This window comes from Haliotis cracherodii, unplaced genomic scaffold (genome assembly GCF_022045235.1).
Source record: "Haliotis cracherodii isolate W230 unplaced genomic scaffold, xgHalCrac1.p SCAF_7, whole genome shotgun sequence".
Classification (NCBI taxonomy): Eukaryota; Metazoa; Mollusca; class Gastropoda; order Lepetellida; family Haliotidae; genus Haliotis; species Haliotis cracherodii.
Genome location: NW_027266330.1, coordinates 29,067,706 through 29,082,883, shown reverse-complemented (window position 1 = coordinate 29,082,883; position 15,178 = coordinate 29,067,706). Strand labels below are relative to the sequence as shown.

Sequence of the window (15,178 nt, the reverse complement as noted above, 5' to 3'; positions counted from 1 at the left end):
CGCCTCTTCCGACAAGCATAGTCGCCTTTTACGGCAAGCATGAGTTGCTGAGGACCAATTCTATCCCGGATCTTCACTGGTCAGATGTCAGGTACCAACATAAGAATCAGTAATGGCATTGTTCACATAGCACATTTGTGAAACACAGCTGTTTAACCATATGATTAACCGTAACCCTCTGGTTAAACTTCACCCTCTGTGTGTCTTGGTGATGGGGATCGGGGTTGTTGTTAAACGGCGGAATAAATGTTTCTCCATTCTTTGAGCAAATGCATGCCTGTCCCAGGAACCCACGTGGGGTTTCTTAATGTTTTCATGCAGTGCAATGTGTTGTGAAGTTTGTTTAAGGTGGTACATGTAGTTCTTGTTTCAGGGGATTGTGACCTATTAAAGACTCTCGGGCTGTTTTATGTCAAATGTGGTTCCTAGCTTGTGGGAGACACGGGTGGCCCAGTCGTCTAAGGCGCCGCGATTCGCTGTGCAGAGTTGCGTCCCTTGGGCACGCCAGAAACCTATGATTGTGGGTTCGAATCCCTGTTCGCCCGAATTATGTTTCTAGGTTTGTCAGCACCGTACCCGTGCTCGTGGGTTTCACCGCATTGGTAAACGTCTTAGACCTGCATCACTTCGGGCTTTCCTCCCACATTAAGCTGACACGCCGTGATATAACTGGAATACTGTTAAAAGCGGCGTAAAACCCAACCCACTCACTCACTCCTAGCTTGTGGAAGTTGGATGAAAATTATTGTCTTGACTTTTGTACCAGATTTATAATCTTCATTACAGGCTATGTAAACAAAGCGACAAAAACATTTTTATAATCAGAAGAAATTACCACTTAAAGTCATGTGTACTATTCCGACCATATCAAAAGCATGTGTCAATGATTCAGTATCAAACAGTGATGATACCAGGTGTTCGCGAAAAGGTCCGTACCTTGTTTTGTTGGTTTTGATACAAAGACTTCCACTTCACACATCGTCATTGAATCACTGGCATCAAGTTTCTTCATACTACGGATCTTGACATAGCGACCAAAGACGTCAGGCAGACAGTCCAGCACCTGGCGTTTACCGTGGGGGAACATACCAGGGTGGGAGAAGCAGGACTTGGTGGGTGTGGCAGGGTAGAGTGTGGGGTCGTGCATCAACACCTCCACCTCAAAGTCGTGGAGAAACTTCTCTGCAACAGAAGACATGTCCAGAGCGTGAAAATATGAAGACAGGGAGGGACTTTGAATCGTCATCATTCCAAGCCATACAGAGGTAATGGATCTACATGACGTTTCACATATCAAGTCTTTGAATGGCATTAATTAAGAAGTACAAATACACATCAAAGCTTTTATTGTCTGTGCTAATTATCCTTCTGTCATCCATTTGTCCGTTGTCATTACCATTGCTGTTACATATCAGTGCTAATTACCCCCTCCTTCCGTTTGCCCATTGACCCAATGTCCATTGTCTATTACCAATGAGCGATAATTTTGTTTAAACATATTTATTTTCACAAAAGTGTGAAAATGGATTGGTAAACAAGCGAAGCGCTTATGTTAATACCGCTCCATTACACATAGGACATATTACAATAAATACATCAATGAAGGTTACATGTAACAAATAAATTGTACATGCCAAGCTAGATGTGTACATATAATATATCTATTTGCAGTTTATTTTAAAGAATCATTTAACTGAAAATCTGCCAGTTTTTAATATAAAGTGTTGAATAGAATCTAATATTAGCATTTGCTCTTCCTTACTAAAATCCGAATTTCCGCATAGCACTGTTTGTGAAGAATAACAATGTTGGTAAAAATACATTTCATTTCGAAGTGATGATTTAAGTCCTGGCTTCCAGTTGTCCCTTGCTATCACCTATCAGCGCTAATTAACTGTGAAGTGTTCCCTATCCGTTGTCCATCGCTATCACCTATCAGCGCTAATTAACTGTGAAGTGTTCCCTATCTGTTGTCCATCGCTATCACCTATCAGCGCTAATTAACTGTGAAGTGTTCCCTATCCGTTGTCCATCGCTATCACCTATCAGCGCTAATTAACTGTGAAGTGTTCCCTATCCGTTGTCCATCGCTATCACCTATCAGCGCTAATTATCTGTGAAGTGTTCCCTATCCGTTGTCCATCGCTATCACCTATCAGCGCTAATTAACTGTGAAGTGTTCCCTATCCGTTGTCCATCGCTATCACCTATCAGCGCTAATTAACTGTGAAGTGTTCCCTATCCGTTGTCCATCGTTATCACCTATCAGCGCTAATTATCTGTGAAGTGTTCCCTATCCGTTGTCCATCGCTATCACCTATCAGCGCTAATTAACTGTGAAGTGTTCCCTATCCGTTGTCCATCGCTATCACCTATCAGCGCTAATTAACTCTGAAGTGTTCCCTATCCGTTGTCCATAGCTTTCACCTATCAGCGCTAATTAACTGTGAAGTGTTCCCTATCTGTTGTCCATAGCTTTCACCTATCAGCGCTAATTAACTGTGAAGTGTTCCCTATCCGTTGTCCATAGCTTTCACCTATCAGGGATAATTAACTGTGAAGTGTTCCCTATCAGTTGTCCATAGCTTTCACCTATCAGCGCTAATTAACTGTGAAGTGTTCCCTATCCGTTGTCCATAGCTTTCACCTATCAGCGCTAATTAACTGTGAAGTGTTCCCTATCTGTTGTCCATAGCTTTCACCTATCAGCGCTAATTAACTGTGAAGTGTTCCCTATCCGTTGTCCATAGCTTTCACCTATCAGCGCTAATTAACTGTGAAGTGTTCCCTATCCGTTGTCCATAGCTTTCACCTATCAGCGCTAATTAACTGTGAAGTGTTCCCTATTTGTTGTCCATAGCTTTCACCTATCAGCGCTAATTAACTGTGAAGTGTTCCCTATCTGTTGTCCATAGCTTTCACCTATCAGCGCTAATTAACTGTGAAGTGTTCCCTATCTGTTGTCCATAGCTTTCACCTATCAGCGCTAATTAACTGTGAAGTGTTCCCTATCTGTTGTCCATAGCTTTCACCTATCAGCGCTAATTAACTGTGAAGTGTTCCCTATCCGTTGTCCATAGCTTTCACCTATCAGCGCTAATTAACTGTGAAGTGTTCCCTATCCGTTGTCCATAGCTTTCACCTATCAGCGCTAATTAACTGTGAAGTGTTCCCTATCTGTTGTCCATAGCTTTCACCTATCAGCGCTAATTAACTGTGAAGTGTTCCCTATCTGTTGTCCATAGCTTTCACCTATCAGCGCTAATTAACTGTGAAGTGTTCCCTATCTGTTGTCCATAGCTTTCACCTATCAGCGCTAATTAACTGTGAAGTGTTCCCTATCTGTTGTCCATAGCTTTCACCTATCAGCGCTAATTAACTGTTGGCTTCCCTTGTTAAGTTTCCACCTTTGTTATCGTATTACTTTCTTGTTCTTACAGATACAATACTATTATACGTTCTCTGCTTCATAGCATTTATTCACCAGATGAGGCAGTAAGTAAATATATTTCGAAACGTTGTGTTTACGTTCCGTCATTTGATCAAATGAGGAAGTGAGGTATCTCTGCAGGGAGGTCTGAAATCACACGTTGTGAACATAAAAATGGCTCGGGACATTTTTGATCAGGTCGACGTCCAGACTCACCGCAACCCGCACACGTCTTCTTGTGTGTTATGGCCAGCCTGTCGATGTAGTAGTATGCCTGTAGGTCCACCTGCCACCATGGGTTAGGGTCCTGGGCGGACACTTGCCAACACGTCGTGCTACTGGCGGTAGGGGAGGGGAGTCCGTCCACCACTCTTCTCGCAGGGCTTTCGGTAGTTGAAGACACCTTGGCCGGCTTCTGAAGTGCAACATTCCTGCTGACGGGTTCTGTAACGATCCATGAATACAACGTTACATTTTGTACACGCTTGTATGAGCAGTCTTAAAAAATCGTATCATTTTAATTGATTGATACATTAACTATATAGTCCCTATATTATCATTCAATAGTAACAAATGAACAAAATATACATTTATACTAACGGTGAGGTGAGGTGAAATGGGGTCTAACGTCGCGTCCAAGATTATTGCACTTATATAGCGACGTGCATGCACGTGTATGTGTGTGGCTGCTTGCACTAGACCGGACTGATGCCGATTTATAGTGCTACCTCACTGAGATGCCGCAGTTTAACATGAATACCCCACTCAGACACAGTATACTGACTCCGAGCCGACCAGTCCTTCTTTTAGCACCTTTATGCCGAGCGCCAGACAGGATAACAACAAGTACCATCTTTTAACGTCTTTTGGTATGACGCGGCCGGGAATCGAACCCCGGACCTTCCGCTCTCCGGGCGGACCCTCTGCCACTAGACCACGGAGGTGGTCTTGTACTAACGACAGAGATGGACAAAAATGTCTTTGTGTGGGCGCAAACTTTAAATTGTCATCATTTGATTTTTTTGAGCTCGTGTGTCTGGCCCTAAGACAAGGAAGTCGAATTCTACTGAAGAAGACCTACGTTTACCAACACTTGCATAGTACATTGATGACACCGGGTGTTCATGAATAGGATGTGATTGTCTGGTCATGTTAATAACAATTGTAGTGTGTTATACAGGACGTCATTAAACACCTGACAAGTTGATATTTTCATGACTTCATCAGTTACAGGATCAGATAAACTTATTGTTTGTCAACATGTATCGCGTTTGTTTATTTGTTTGTTGCTTAACGTTAAGTGTTCCAGATACAAAAGTACGTGATGGCTACCTGTAAATAAGTCGATACTCGACAACTTAGTTATCCTCGTCGTTGACCAAGCCTCGCCCTCGCACAACAAACATAGGTTGCTGGGTATCAATCGAAACCAGGAAATGTGTTTTCTGATATGAGACGGCAAACCATATTGTCGTTGATGCAGTTTGAAATACTTCCCTCACAAAATGAACTATTGATTTTATATTTGCAGGAGAAGTGTATGTCATCGCGAAATACATACTTATACATGTATTTACCTTTCTTAATTCCATCCAGAACTCCCTTGCTCAGTTTCAGTTTCCTCAGAGGTAGGTTGGTAAACTGAAGACGTTCAGCCTTCAGAGCGTCGAACACGTGGTCCACCTTCATGACCTCCTTCCCGTCTATTTCCAGCTGAAAAAAAGTAATATCAGACTACCTTAAAAGTACATATATTGACCTCGATTAAACAAACGTATGAAGTTGTTGTTGTGATATCAGTGTATTCATTTATCCTCCATTCATATTGCAATGAAAATTAATGTTTACTTGATACAACAAAAGCTATGACACTGATGTATATAGAGAGTTATCTACCCTTGACGTATACTAAATCTAGGGTAAAGACCTGATGCAGCCTCACGTTTTCTTAAATCAAGAAACCAAATTGAACCTTTTATTATTTTATACCAGTCAGTTTATAATTCTGAACTTTGCGCCTAGATAAATTGCTTTGGTTTATTCGACGTTCACCTTTGTGATATAAAATGCACAATTTTCACCTAGTCTGATTTTAATACCAGCTTATCACGAAACCTTTTCTTTCGAAAACATATTTTTGTCGTTTTAGTCATAAAACAATTTGACAGCAAGTGAAAAAAGGAGCAATACAAATTTTGTTCCTGTGTATATTAGAGGCAGTCAGAGTGAATCAAGACAAAATGCAAAGTCAACCATGACAGTAAAACGGAGATCCTGGGGCATAAAAGGGAGGAGATCCAGCCTGTGATGGAGATATCTTTGTGTGGAACAGACCCGTCTCAGATTGTGGCCCCTGGGGGACGTGGGATATACTTCAGTGACTGTGCCAATTTATATGCATATAATTCCTAGAGTTAAATGATTCAACAGTGCAAACAGACATTTAGGAAACTTGTCGCCATCTTGAAATTGGAGGCCATCTTGATTTTTTTCAGATTTGTCAATAGTCAAAAACGATCAGTAGTTGTGAACATCTTTTTAGAAACATAATATTGCTATTTCGCAATACAACACATACTTTTTTTCATCAAAACATTGAACCTCATCTGAAATATGGAAGATATGTTGATAATTGGTGGCCATATTGGATTATGCAAATTAGACAAATTTCCCTAACTAGGATTGCTTGGGACTTTTAGTTTGTTGTTTTCGGGACCTTGTAGAAATGCATTGTGGTGAAAACAAAATTCTGTTGCAATTTGTTCCAAGTGAAACCTTATTTTGCCTGGACTCGCAGTCTTGTGAAGCTCGGTTAAAATGGTGATCTGTTGGGCAGCCTCTGTGCTTGATTATGGCGTTGAAGGATGCTCATGATCCAGGCACTGGTTTGTCCGGTCCAGACGCGATCATTTACCGACCGTCGTGAAATAACTTGACTTTTCCAGACCGTGGCAAGAAACAATATTCACTCATTTATTCACACATTGTTACCAGTTCTAGAAAACTTCCTTACAACCCGACTACCCAATGATACAATGTGTGAAGCCCATGTCGTGTGTCCCCCGCCGTGATATTGCTCACAAATGGCTACAATCGGCGTCAAACCATACTCACTCACTATAACCACCATATCCCCTAATTCGACCGTCTTTTGGAACGCGGGGCAGAGTTGGAGCCCAACCTTTCGTGAGTGTGAGTGAGTGAGTTTTGGTTTTACGCCGCTTGTAGCAATATTCCAGCAATATCACGGCGGGGAACACCAGAAATGGGCTTCACACATTGTATCCATGTCGGGAATAAACCCGGGTCCTCGGCGTGACGAGCGAACGCTTTAACCACTAGGCTACCCGATCGCCCCCAACCTTTCGTGCAATCTCCCCAGGGCTAAGAATACCTACATTATACTTACCACGATGTGTTCCGGGAGGAATGTGAACACGATGTGAGCTGGTTGATGGGGAACAAAGGGGGGTGTCTCGAGACGCTGATTCCCTAAGTGGTGGCGAATGTAGGCAAAGGGGACTGCAGCAGTGGTCGAATCCATGACGACCTCCATGGCTATGTTATTGTTGTCAGTCATGACAGATATCTTCACGCTAAAAAATATCACTGAAGATGTTATGATTCTGACAAGCAGTGTGTAATTAATTAAAAGTTGTGGTTAGAAATTAACACCGGTGTACTTTATTTATAACGTTTCGGTCACAAGCAAACAAATGCAATAAATACTAATGATAATAATAAATATCAATTTCGCTCATTTGAGCACATGTATCCTAAAAATACAAGTCATGGTATTCTCCAAAGATTAAGTTAAAGTGTATAGCATGTGGTAGTCGTAGCTACGACTATCGTAAGATTAAGCTGAAGTATTGGTCTTGTTGCAGTCGTAGCTACGACTATCGGGAGATAAGTCAAAGACTTGTGACAGACGTAGCTACGACTATCGTAAGATTAAGTTTAAATACGAGACATGTCGCAGGTGTAGCTACGACTATCGGCAGATGAAGTCAAAGAATTGTGGCAGACGTAGCTACGACTATCGTAAGATTCAGTTACAGTCTGAGACATATAGCAGTTGCAGCTACGACTATCGGGAGATGAAGTCAAAGACTTGTGACAGACGTAGCTACGATTATCGTAAGATTCAGTTACAGTATGAGACATGTAGCACTTGCAGCTACGACTATCGGGAGATGAAGTCAAAGACTTGTGGCAGACGTAGCTACGATTATCGTAAGATTCAGTTACAGTCTGAGACATATAGCAGTTGCAGCTACGACTATCGGGAGATGAAGTCAAAGACTTGTGACAGACGTAGCTACGACTATCGTAAGATTAAGTTTAAATATGAGACATGTCGCAGGTGTAGCTACGACTATCGGCAGATGAAGTCAAAGACTTGTGACAGACGTAGCTACGACTATCGTAAGACTCAGTTACAGTATGAGACATATAGCACTTGCAGCTACGACTATCGGCAGATGAAGTCAAAGACTTGTGACAGACGTAGCTACGACTATCGTAAGATTCAGTTACAGTATGAGACATATAGCACTTGCAGCTACGACTATCGGGAAATATGTCGTTTATGGGGGGGGGGGGGGGGGGGGGGGATGTGTATTCACTGATTCAAAGTGTACGTACTCACGAGACTGCGGTGTGGCCCAGATCTCAACGGATGTAAAAATCGTCAAAGGACAGCTGAACACAAACTCCGAAACCTGGAACAGCACACGGTCTAATCAGGAACACCACCGTCAAAGGTGATGTAGGAACCTCAAACACAGTTGCCAATACGTCGCTCATCATGTCAACTCTCTAACTCTTGTTGCCTGTTTCTACCTTTTTAGCAAGCTGAACAGCACTCTGTTGCAATCACATATTTTTTGTTTCCTACTAATGTATAATCTGTTTAATTATTATTTCAATTCATACTTCTTTTGTCAATCAATAACTAACTAATCTTAGTTATATGAATCTTTAACTATCTTTTTAATGAGTATTGTTTCACAATTAATAAAGAAATGGCAAACAGAAACGATTGATGAATACAGTGAAGGAGCGAAATTAAGTACTGCTCTGAAAAAAAATGTCAGTTACCGTTATACTTAAGTTTTTATTCAATCTATCCAGTATGTCTGCTTACACTATCGTTCTCGTCATATTCGAGCTGCGAAGGGGAACATGTTATGGAGGCACCCGTCCACACTTGACCCTTGGAACACCTCATGACTCCCTTGCTGACGTTACCACAAGACATGGAATTGGCGTTGCACGTGAGTGTAGCGATGGCGTCAGTGTCGGTGTAGGTCAAGGTCATCAAGCTGTTCTTGGGGGCAGTTGGAGCACCGCAGTCAAAGGGAGACCACTCTGTTAACAGGGGTTGCAAACTTGAACTTGACTCATCAAGGCGTAACCAAACATATCCAAATACTTATACTACTGTTCAAGATAAAAGTCCTCAAATACAAAAGTTCCGCCGACCACGACTGAAAAGCATACAGTGAGTATGGATACAGATTGTAATAAACATCAGAATTGAAAAATATGTAGATTTCTTGTAATTTGAAGAAATGTGCCATGGCATGACAACATAATAACTGACACTGGAAGATAATCTCCAGCAAATGTACTGTGATGTTGGTTACATATTTCTCTTCCTAGCAGAGCAATCAAACCAATTCCCTATCCAGTAACCACATTCAGAAACAAGTGAGTTCATGCAAGGCAAAATAATACATAATACATGTTTCACTTCCTAGCAGAGGAATCATAGCAATTCCCTATCCATTAACCACATTCAGAAACAAGTGAGTTCATGCAAGGCAAAATAATACATAGTACATGTTTCACTTCCTAGCAGAGGAATCATACCAATTGACCATCCAGTAACCACATTCAGAAACAAGTGAGTTCATGCAAGGCAAGATAATACATAGTACATGTTTCACATACGTTTAAGAGTAAGCCTGCTTCCGTAAACTCCCACTTCACAAAACGTAAGCAGGTCGTTGACGTTCTGTCTGGCCTTGGGTTTAATCCTGACGTATCTCCCCAACACCTCCTTGTCACAGGCCAGTTTCTGGGTGTCTCCATCTGACATCGCGCCATGGTACATGTGACAGACCTCTTCTCCGTCTGACCTCACCGTGATCTCAAAGTCATGTGACCTCATAGCTGTAACAATGAGACAACACGATGCTTATTTCATTCATAGTCAGGGGTATGGATGAGATATAGATACACAATATGATTGTAATTGTTTAAACGATGCCTTTTCTTATTTGATCATGGTTCGCCTTATTACAGGCCCATAGAACGATTATGGGCGGTTGGTTGGGGACAAGTCAGTGGAGAAATTACAGTCGCATTCCCAGCTACCACTCGATGACAAAATTCAACAAAGCCTGGACTGTCCACCAAGACAACGAGAAAGCAATAACATAATGATATTATATTAAGTGAGTGAGTGTGGTTTTCGCCGATTTTAGCAATATAGCAGCAATATCACGGCGGGGGACACCAGAAATGGGCTTCACACATTGTACCCATGTCGGGAATCGAACCCGGGTCTTCGGCGTGACGAGCGAACGCTTTAACCACGAGGCTACCCGACCGCCCCGATATTATATTTCCAAGTATTTACTATATATACTCACAACACGGGTCGGTACAGTTGATGGTTGTGATGACAATGCTGTTGACGTAGTAGTAGCCCTGTAAGTCCACCTCCCAGTACACGTTGACGTCGGCTGCGGTGTGTGACCAGCAGGTGTTGTCGGCCCAGACGGGGGAGGAGTTACCGTCCACGAGCCAGCCAGGTTGAGATCCATCTTTGTCCGAGCTGGATGTGGCGGGTTTGTTCAAGGCAAGGTTTGTACTGACTGACTCTGAAAAATACGTGATTGTTTAAAGGTGAAGAGTTAATCTTCGTTTCTGACTGACATGGACTTCCAGTGTTTCAGTGTTCGCAGAATTGTGTCCCTTAGTCGTGCAGGATCCTATATTCGTTCTGATAACGATGTTCGGTTTGATGCTCATGGTTATAACCATGGTGGTTTGTGTGTTTGTCAACTACTAATTTGTTCGATAATAGCTCATCCTCACATCCTAGCACAGCATATTTTATCTCCGTCATATCATGAAAATAGATAAAATGTAATGTACTTGTGCATATAGGATGTAATACACTCATTCTGGCTAATCAAGAATGAAATTCCCAATACCTCAGGCATATAACGCCTGGCCCACAACAAACGATCTTGGCATATTGTATTCACGTAGGCGTTCAGATCCAGGTCTTGTGACAAGTGGACGATTTAACCACTAGAGCGCCCAACAACCACTAAAAGGTATGATATTTTTTAAGATGAATCTGATCTGTCTTCTTATGTAGTTCTGACACATATCTAAGTATCCAAAACACTTATCCTTTTGGGCGGAAACTTTACCACTAACCTTTCGTGATGGCGTCGTTCAATGCTATCAAAACCTTGCGATTGTTAAAGCCATACGTTGTGAGGGCGCCGTGTTTATGGGCTGGCTGCTTGTGTGGATACTTCATGACGAGAACATCGTCAATCTCAACCTGGAGCACATGAACCGAAACACACAGATGTCAGGAACACATGAACCAAACATACAGCGATGTCAGGAACGCAAGCACCAAAAACACAGCGATGTCCAGAACGCATGAACTGAAAACACAGAGATGTCCGGAACACGAGAACTGAAAACACAGAGATGTCCGGAACACGAGAACTGAAAACACAGAGATGCCCGGAACACGAGAACTGAAAACACACATATGCCGAGAACACGAGAACTGAAAACACAGAGATGTCCAGAACACAAGAACTGAAAACACAGATATGTCCGGAACACGAGAACTGAAAATACAGAGATGCCGAGAACTCGAGAACTGAAAACACAGAGATACCGAGAAAACAAGAACTGAAAACACAGAGATGTCCGGAATAAAAGAAAAAAAACAACCACACAGATGTAACAAATACGAGAATAGTAAAACAGAGATGTCCAGGATAAAAGAACGCCAAAAACAGACAGATGTCCAGATCACGAGAACAGTAAAACAGAGGTGTACAGAACACGAGAACCGAAAATACAGAGATACGGGGACAGGAAACACAGAGGTGTCCACACAAGAACCAAAAGAAATATAGTTATGCGAAGATCAAAAGAACCGAATAAACAGAGATGCACAGTAGAAGAGAAAACAGAAAGATGATAAGGAGACAGGAACAGAAAACGAAGAGATGGCAAAACACAGGAGCCGTAAATACATATGTATAAAAAACACAATAACAGAAACAAAGAAGTTGCCAGGAACATAGCAACAGAAAACACAGATATGTGAAGGACACAAAAACAGAAAACTTTGAGATATCAATATAAAAAGAACCGAAAACAAAAAAGTGTCAATATAAAACAAACAAATCATGATGATATGTCAAGAGCATAAAACACAGACGTGTCAAAACACAAGAACAGAAAACACTGACATGTCAAGAACACAAGAACAGAAAACACTGACATGTCAAGAACACACGAACAGAAAAAACAGACATGTCAATAACACAAGAACAGAAAACAGACATGTCAAGAACACAAGAACAGAAAACAGACATGTCAAGAACACAAGAACAGAAAAAAAACATGTCAAGAAGACAAGAACAGAAAACACAGGCATGTCAAGAACACAAGAACAGAAAAAAATAGACATGTCGATAACACAATAACAGAAAACAGACATGTCAAGAACACAAGCACAGAAAACAGACATGTCAATAACACAAGAACAGAAAACACAGGCATGGCAAGAACACAAGAACAGAAAGGGAAACGTCACGAAGCAGACTTAACAAGCATGTAATATTCAGTCCCGTCTTACAGTGGTCTGTGACGAATTGTGTCCAGGTCAGAAACACCAGTATGATAAACCATTCACATCAGTGATACGCTGACGCACAAGATCTAATGAACACAGTCAGTTGACATATTGAGGACCAGTTCAGCCTCTGAATCCCCACTGGGAGACAGAGTAGCCCCTCGTGCATGATGTTCATAACGTAGGGAAAGGAAGGCCAACAACGATAAGCCTATCAGAGACACATGAACACATACTTCTGAATCGGGACGTGATTCCACTCACCTGTAGGTAGTCGCTGAGAAACGTGTATACGAAATGGTACTCCACATCAGTTCTGATTGCTGGGAAGTTCACTTTAAACGGCTGTTGTGGCTTAAAACCGTCTTTGAAATGAAATAGTCCGGGACTGTTGAGATCAAGACTCAAACTCATGACTGTCGGTACTTGCTTTGTCTGCAGGAACACGGCGGGCTTCCTGAAATATTTAACCAGGTTCAAAAGGTGCATTAATTTTACTCCCGTTGGGAATATGATTTCACTTTTTAACGGGCCACGTGGTATCGTGTGTCCAAGGATGTAACGCGTAAATGGACTAAACACAGTCCGCTTTATTTTTGCATAAGAAACTGTTCATTGTTGAAATTCCTTGGTTGCCTAAAAGCCCATAAGATGTTAGACATCCATGTCTTGTAATGTTCTACTGTCTGAAGGAGAGTTTGGTGAGTCTTGGTTATAGCCTAACGATAAGAGTCTTACATCGCTGTGAAGCGTTGCAGATATTATCTTTTGACAGACCGGAATCAAAAGCCACAATTATAAAATAAAATAAAATAGTTTCAATGTACTTTTATTTTAAGACAGCTCCATCTTTGATGGATTAAAAAATTAAAAGACAATAAACATAAAACTGATACAAAATTAAAGAAGAAACATTTCTATGGAATGCATTGTATGTGTGTCTCTGAACTCTACAAACCTCCAAATGTGAACGAAGCCTTCTCAGAAGCAAATACATGTCAGCTTGAATACAAAGAGCCCTGCACAGAATAAACGTTTGTCTTCCTTCTCAACCGACCGAACCATAACAATCACGCAAACTAAGATTCTTTTGTTTTCGTGAACTACACACATTCATGTCGCCTCGGCGACAAGTTCATATCATTTTATGGTTAACGGATTGTTCGTGAACCAACACTTACGATTTCATCCCGTCAGGTGTTGTCCAAAGGTGAAGACTTGAGCCGAGTTTAATAGGACACTTGAAGTCGTACCTGGTCATCTGAAAACAGAAATATTTAATAAATAGTAACAACTGTTGCCGATTTACCTCAACGCTTCTCTGCAAAGTTGCGGAAAATAATTCTTTTTACGAAAAGGTTGCTCAGACGGGTACGGATAGAATATAATACAGTCAAGTCTCGTTAATCCGACAATCGGCTGTATCCGAGACAAATGATGGGAACTGATTAAATCAGTGCTATTTAGACCCGTTAATCCGCAGTCCGACTCCGACACACCTAATTTGCAACGATTTGCAGAAATCACTCATTAATCAGTCTCGTTAATCCGACACAGTGATCAGCGTACTGGGCGGTCATCTGTCCGCGAGTACACAGCCCCATGTTTTGCGAGACATGTCGGCGAGAAGCTGCATATTTTAACTTGCTTAACAAAAAACAATTACTGCTTTAAATAAACAAAACAGGATTAATCACATGCCTAGATTACCTCAATCTCATTAAAATCGGATACAAGTTCTCGCTACCGCTGAGGACACCCCATTACAGGTCATGTTAGAAAGACCTTTCGCGAACTTTGACCGACCAATGAAATTACTTACAGGAAGTCGCCATTAGCCACTAAGAAATCAGCTTTCTTAAGCATTGCGGCACTAGTTTCAAATTGGCGACTTCCATTCCAGACTTTGCTATGATTAGGGCAAAATACGTTTAGGAGGGCTGGACTACTCACCGCGCCATACACCATCGGTTGACATGACTCTGGCTGTCCCCGCCATCCGGAACTGCTGTTACAACGTACGACGTTGTCGTCACTGCACATGGCGTAGCCGTCGTCACAGACGTAGGTAGCCACTGCCTCGTCCAGGGAGTGGGATATTTGAACCGTCATGTTCTCCAGCAGAGGGGGGAAGGGACAATCTTTAGGTGACCAGATGTTTTTCTCCGCTGGAATCGGGATTTTTTTTAATATAATGGTGTCATTCCTTCCAGGTTTTTTATTGTAATGCAATCGTTTAGAATGTGACAATTTATGGTTCTTGTACAAAACATTATTTGCTGTCAACTCCGTTCAAACAAGAAACAGATAATTCAGGACAATATGGGATTTTATATAGCGCTGCATTATTTGGTTGTAGAATTGTTTTAAGTCACACTCTAAGTAGCACAACATATCACATGAGATATGAATATTTCGTAGGAATCTATTGTCAAAGGATGATATAAGGGATATAAATGTATCAAATTTCGGATTTACATAAAACTACCGACATATATATTTACTTAAATTGTTAGTAAGTAACTGGTATTTGTCACTCATTGAATTTGAATGACACTGTTCACAAACTCCTAGATTTATTTATCAATTTGTCAATCAATAATTTAAAATTTTAAAAAATATATATCGAAACATTACATTCGCTTTTCTAAATGTTGACCAGTTAGTATCAAAACGATACATTTTAGTGTTTTATGAGATTTAACGGTTTAAAGGAACCTTTTACAGAGCAAGATGGAAATGAAAAACATTTATTTGAATACATGTCTTTGCGAGTTTGACATATCTTGTAGAAAATCAACCGACCTATTTGGGGCACATTGATATATAGCCATGGG

The 15,178-nt window shown here is 41.3% G+C and overlaps 1 protein-coding gene across 1 annotated transcript in view; it reads right to left on the bottom strand.

Moving 5' to 3' along the window:
• Positions 1-15,178, bottom strand: part of LOC139448552 (uncharacterized) — a 67,712-nt gene that overhangs the window by 24,245 nt on the left and 28,289 nt on the right. The window contains exons 20-31 of the mRNA XM_071230118.1: positions 14,295-14,509; positions 13,523-13,602; positions 12,606-12,798; positions 10,892-11,021; positions 10,093-10,323; positions 9,389-9,610; positions 8,580-8,803; positions 8,078-8,154; positions 6,840-7,026; positions 5,008-5,143; positions 3,647-3,874; positions 937-1,182 (exon numbers count right to left, since the gene is read on the bottom strand). Of these exons, the coding sequence (XP_071086219.1) occupies positions 937-1,182; positions 3,647-3,874; positions 5,008-5,143; positions 6,840-7,026; positions 8,078-8,154; positions 8,580-8,803; positions 9,389-9,610; positions 10,093-10,323; positions 10,892-11,021; positions 12,606-12,798; positions 13,523-13,602; positions 14,295-14,509 (2,169 nt within the window). The remainder of the gene's footprint in view (positions 1-936; positions 1,183-3,646; positions 3,875-5,007; positions 5,144-6,839; positions 7,027-8,077; positions 8,155-8,579; positions 8,804-9,388; positions 9,611-10,092; positions 10,324-10,891; positions 11,022-12,605; positions 12,799-13,522; positions 13,603-14,294; positions 14,510-15,178) is intronic.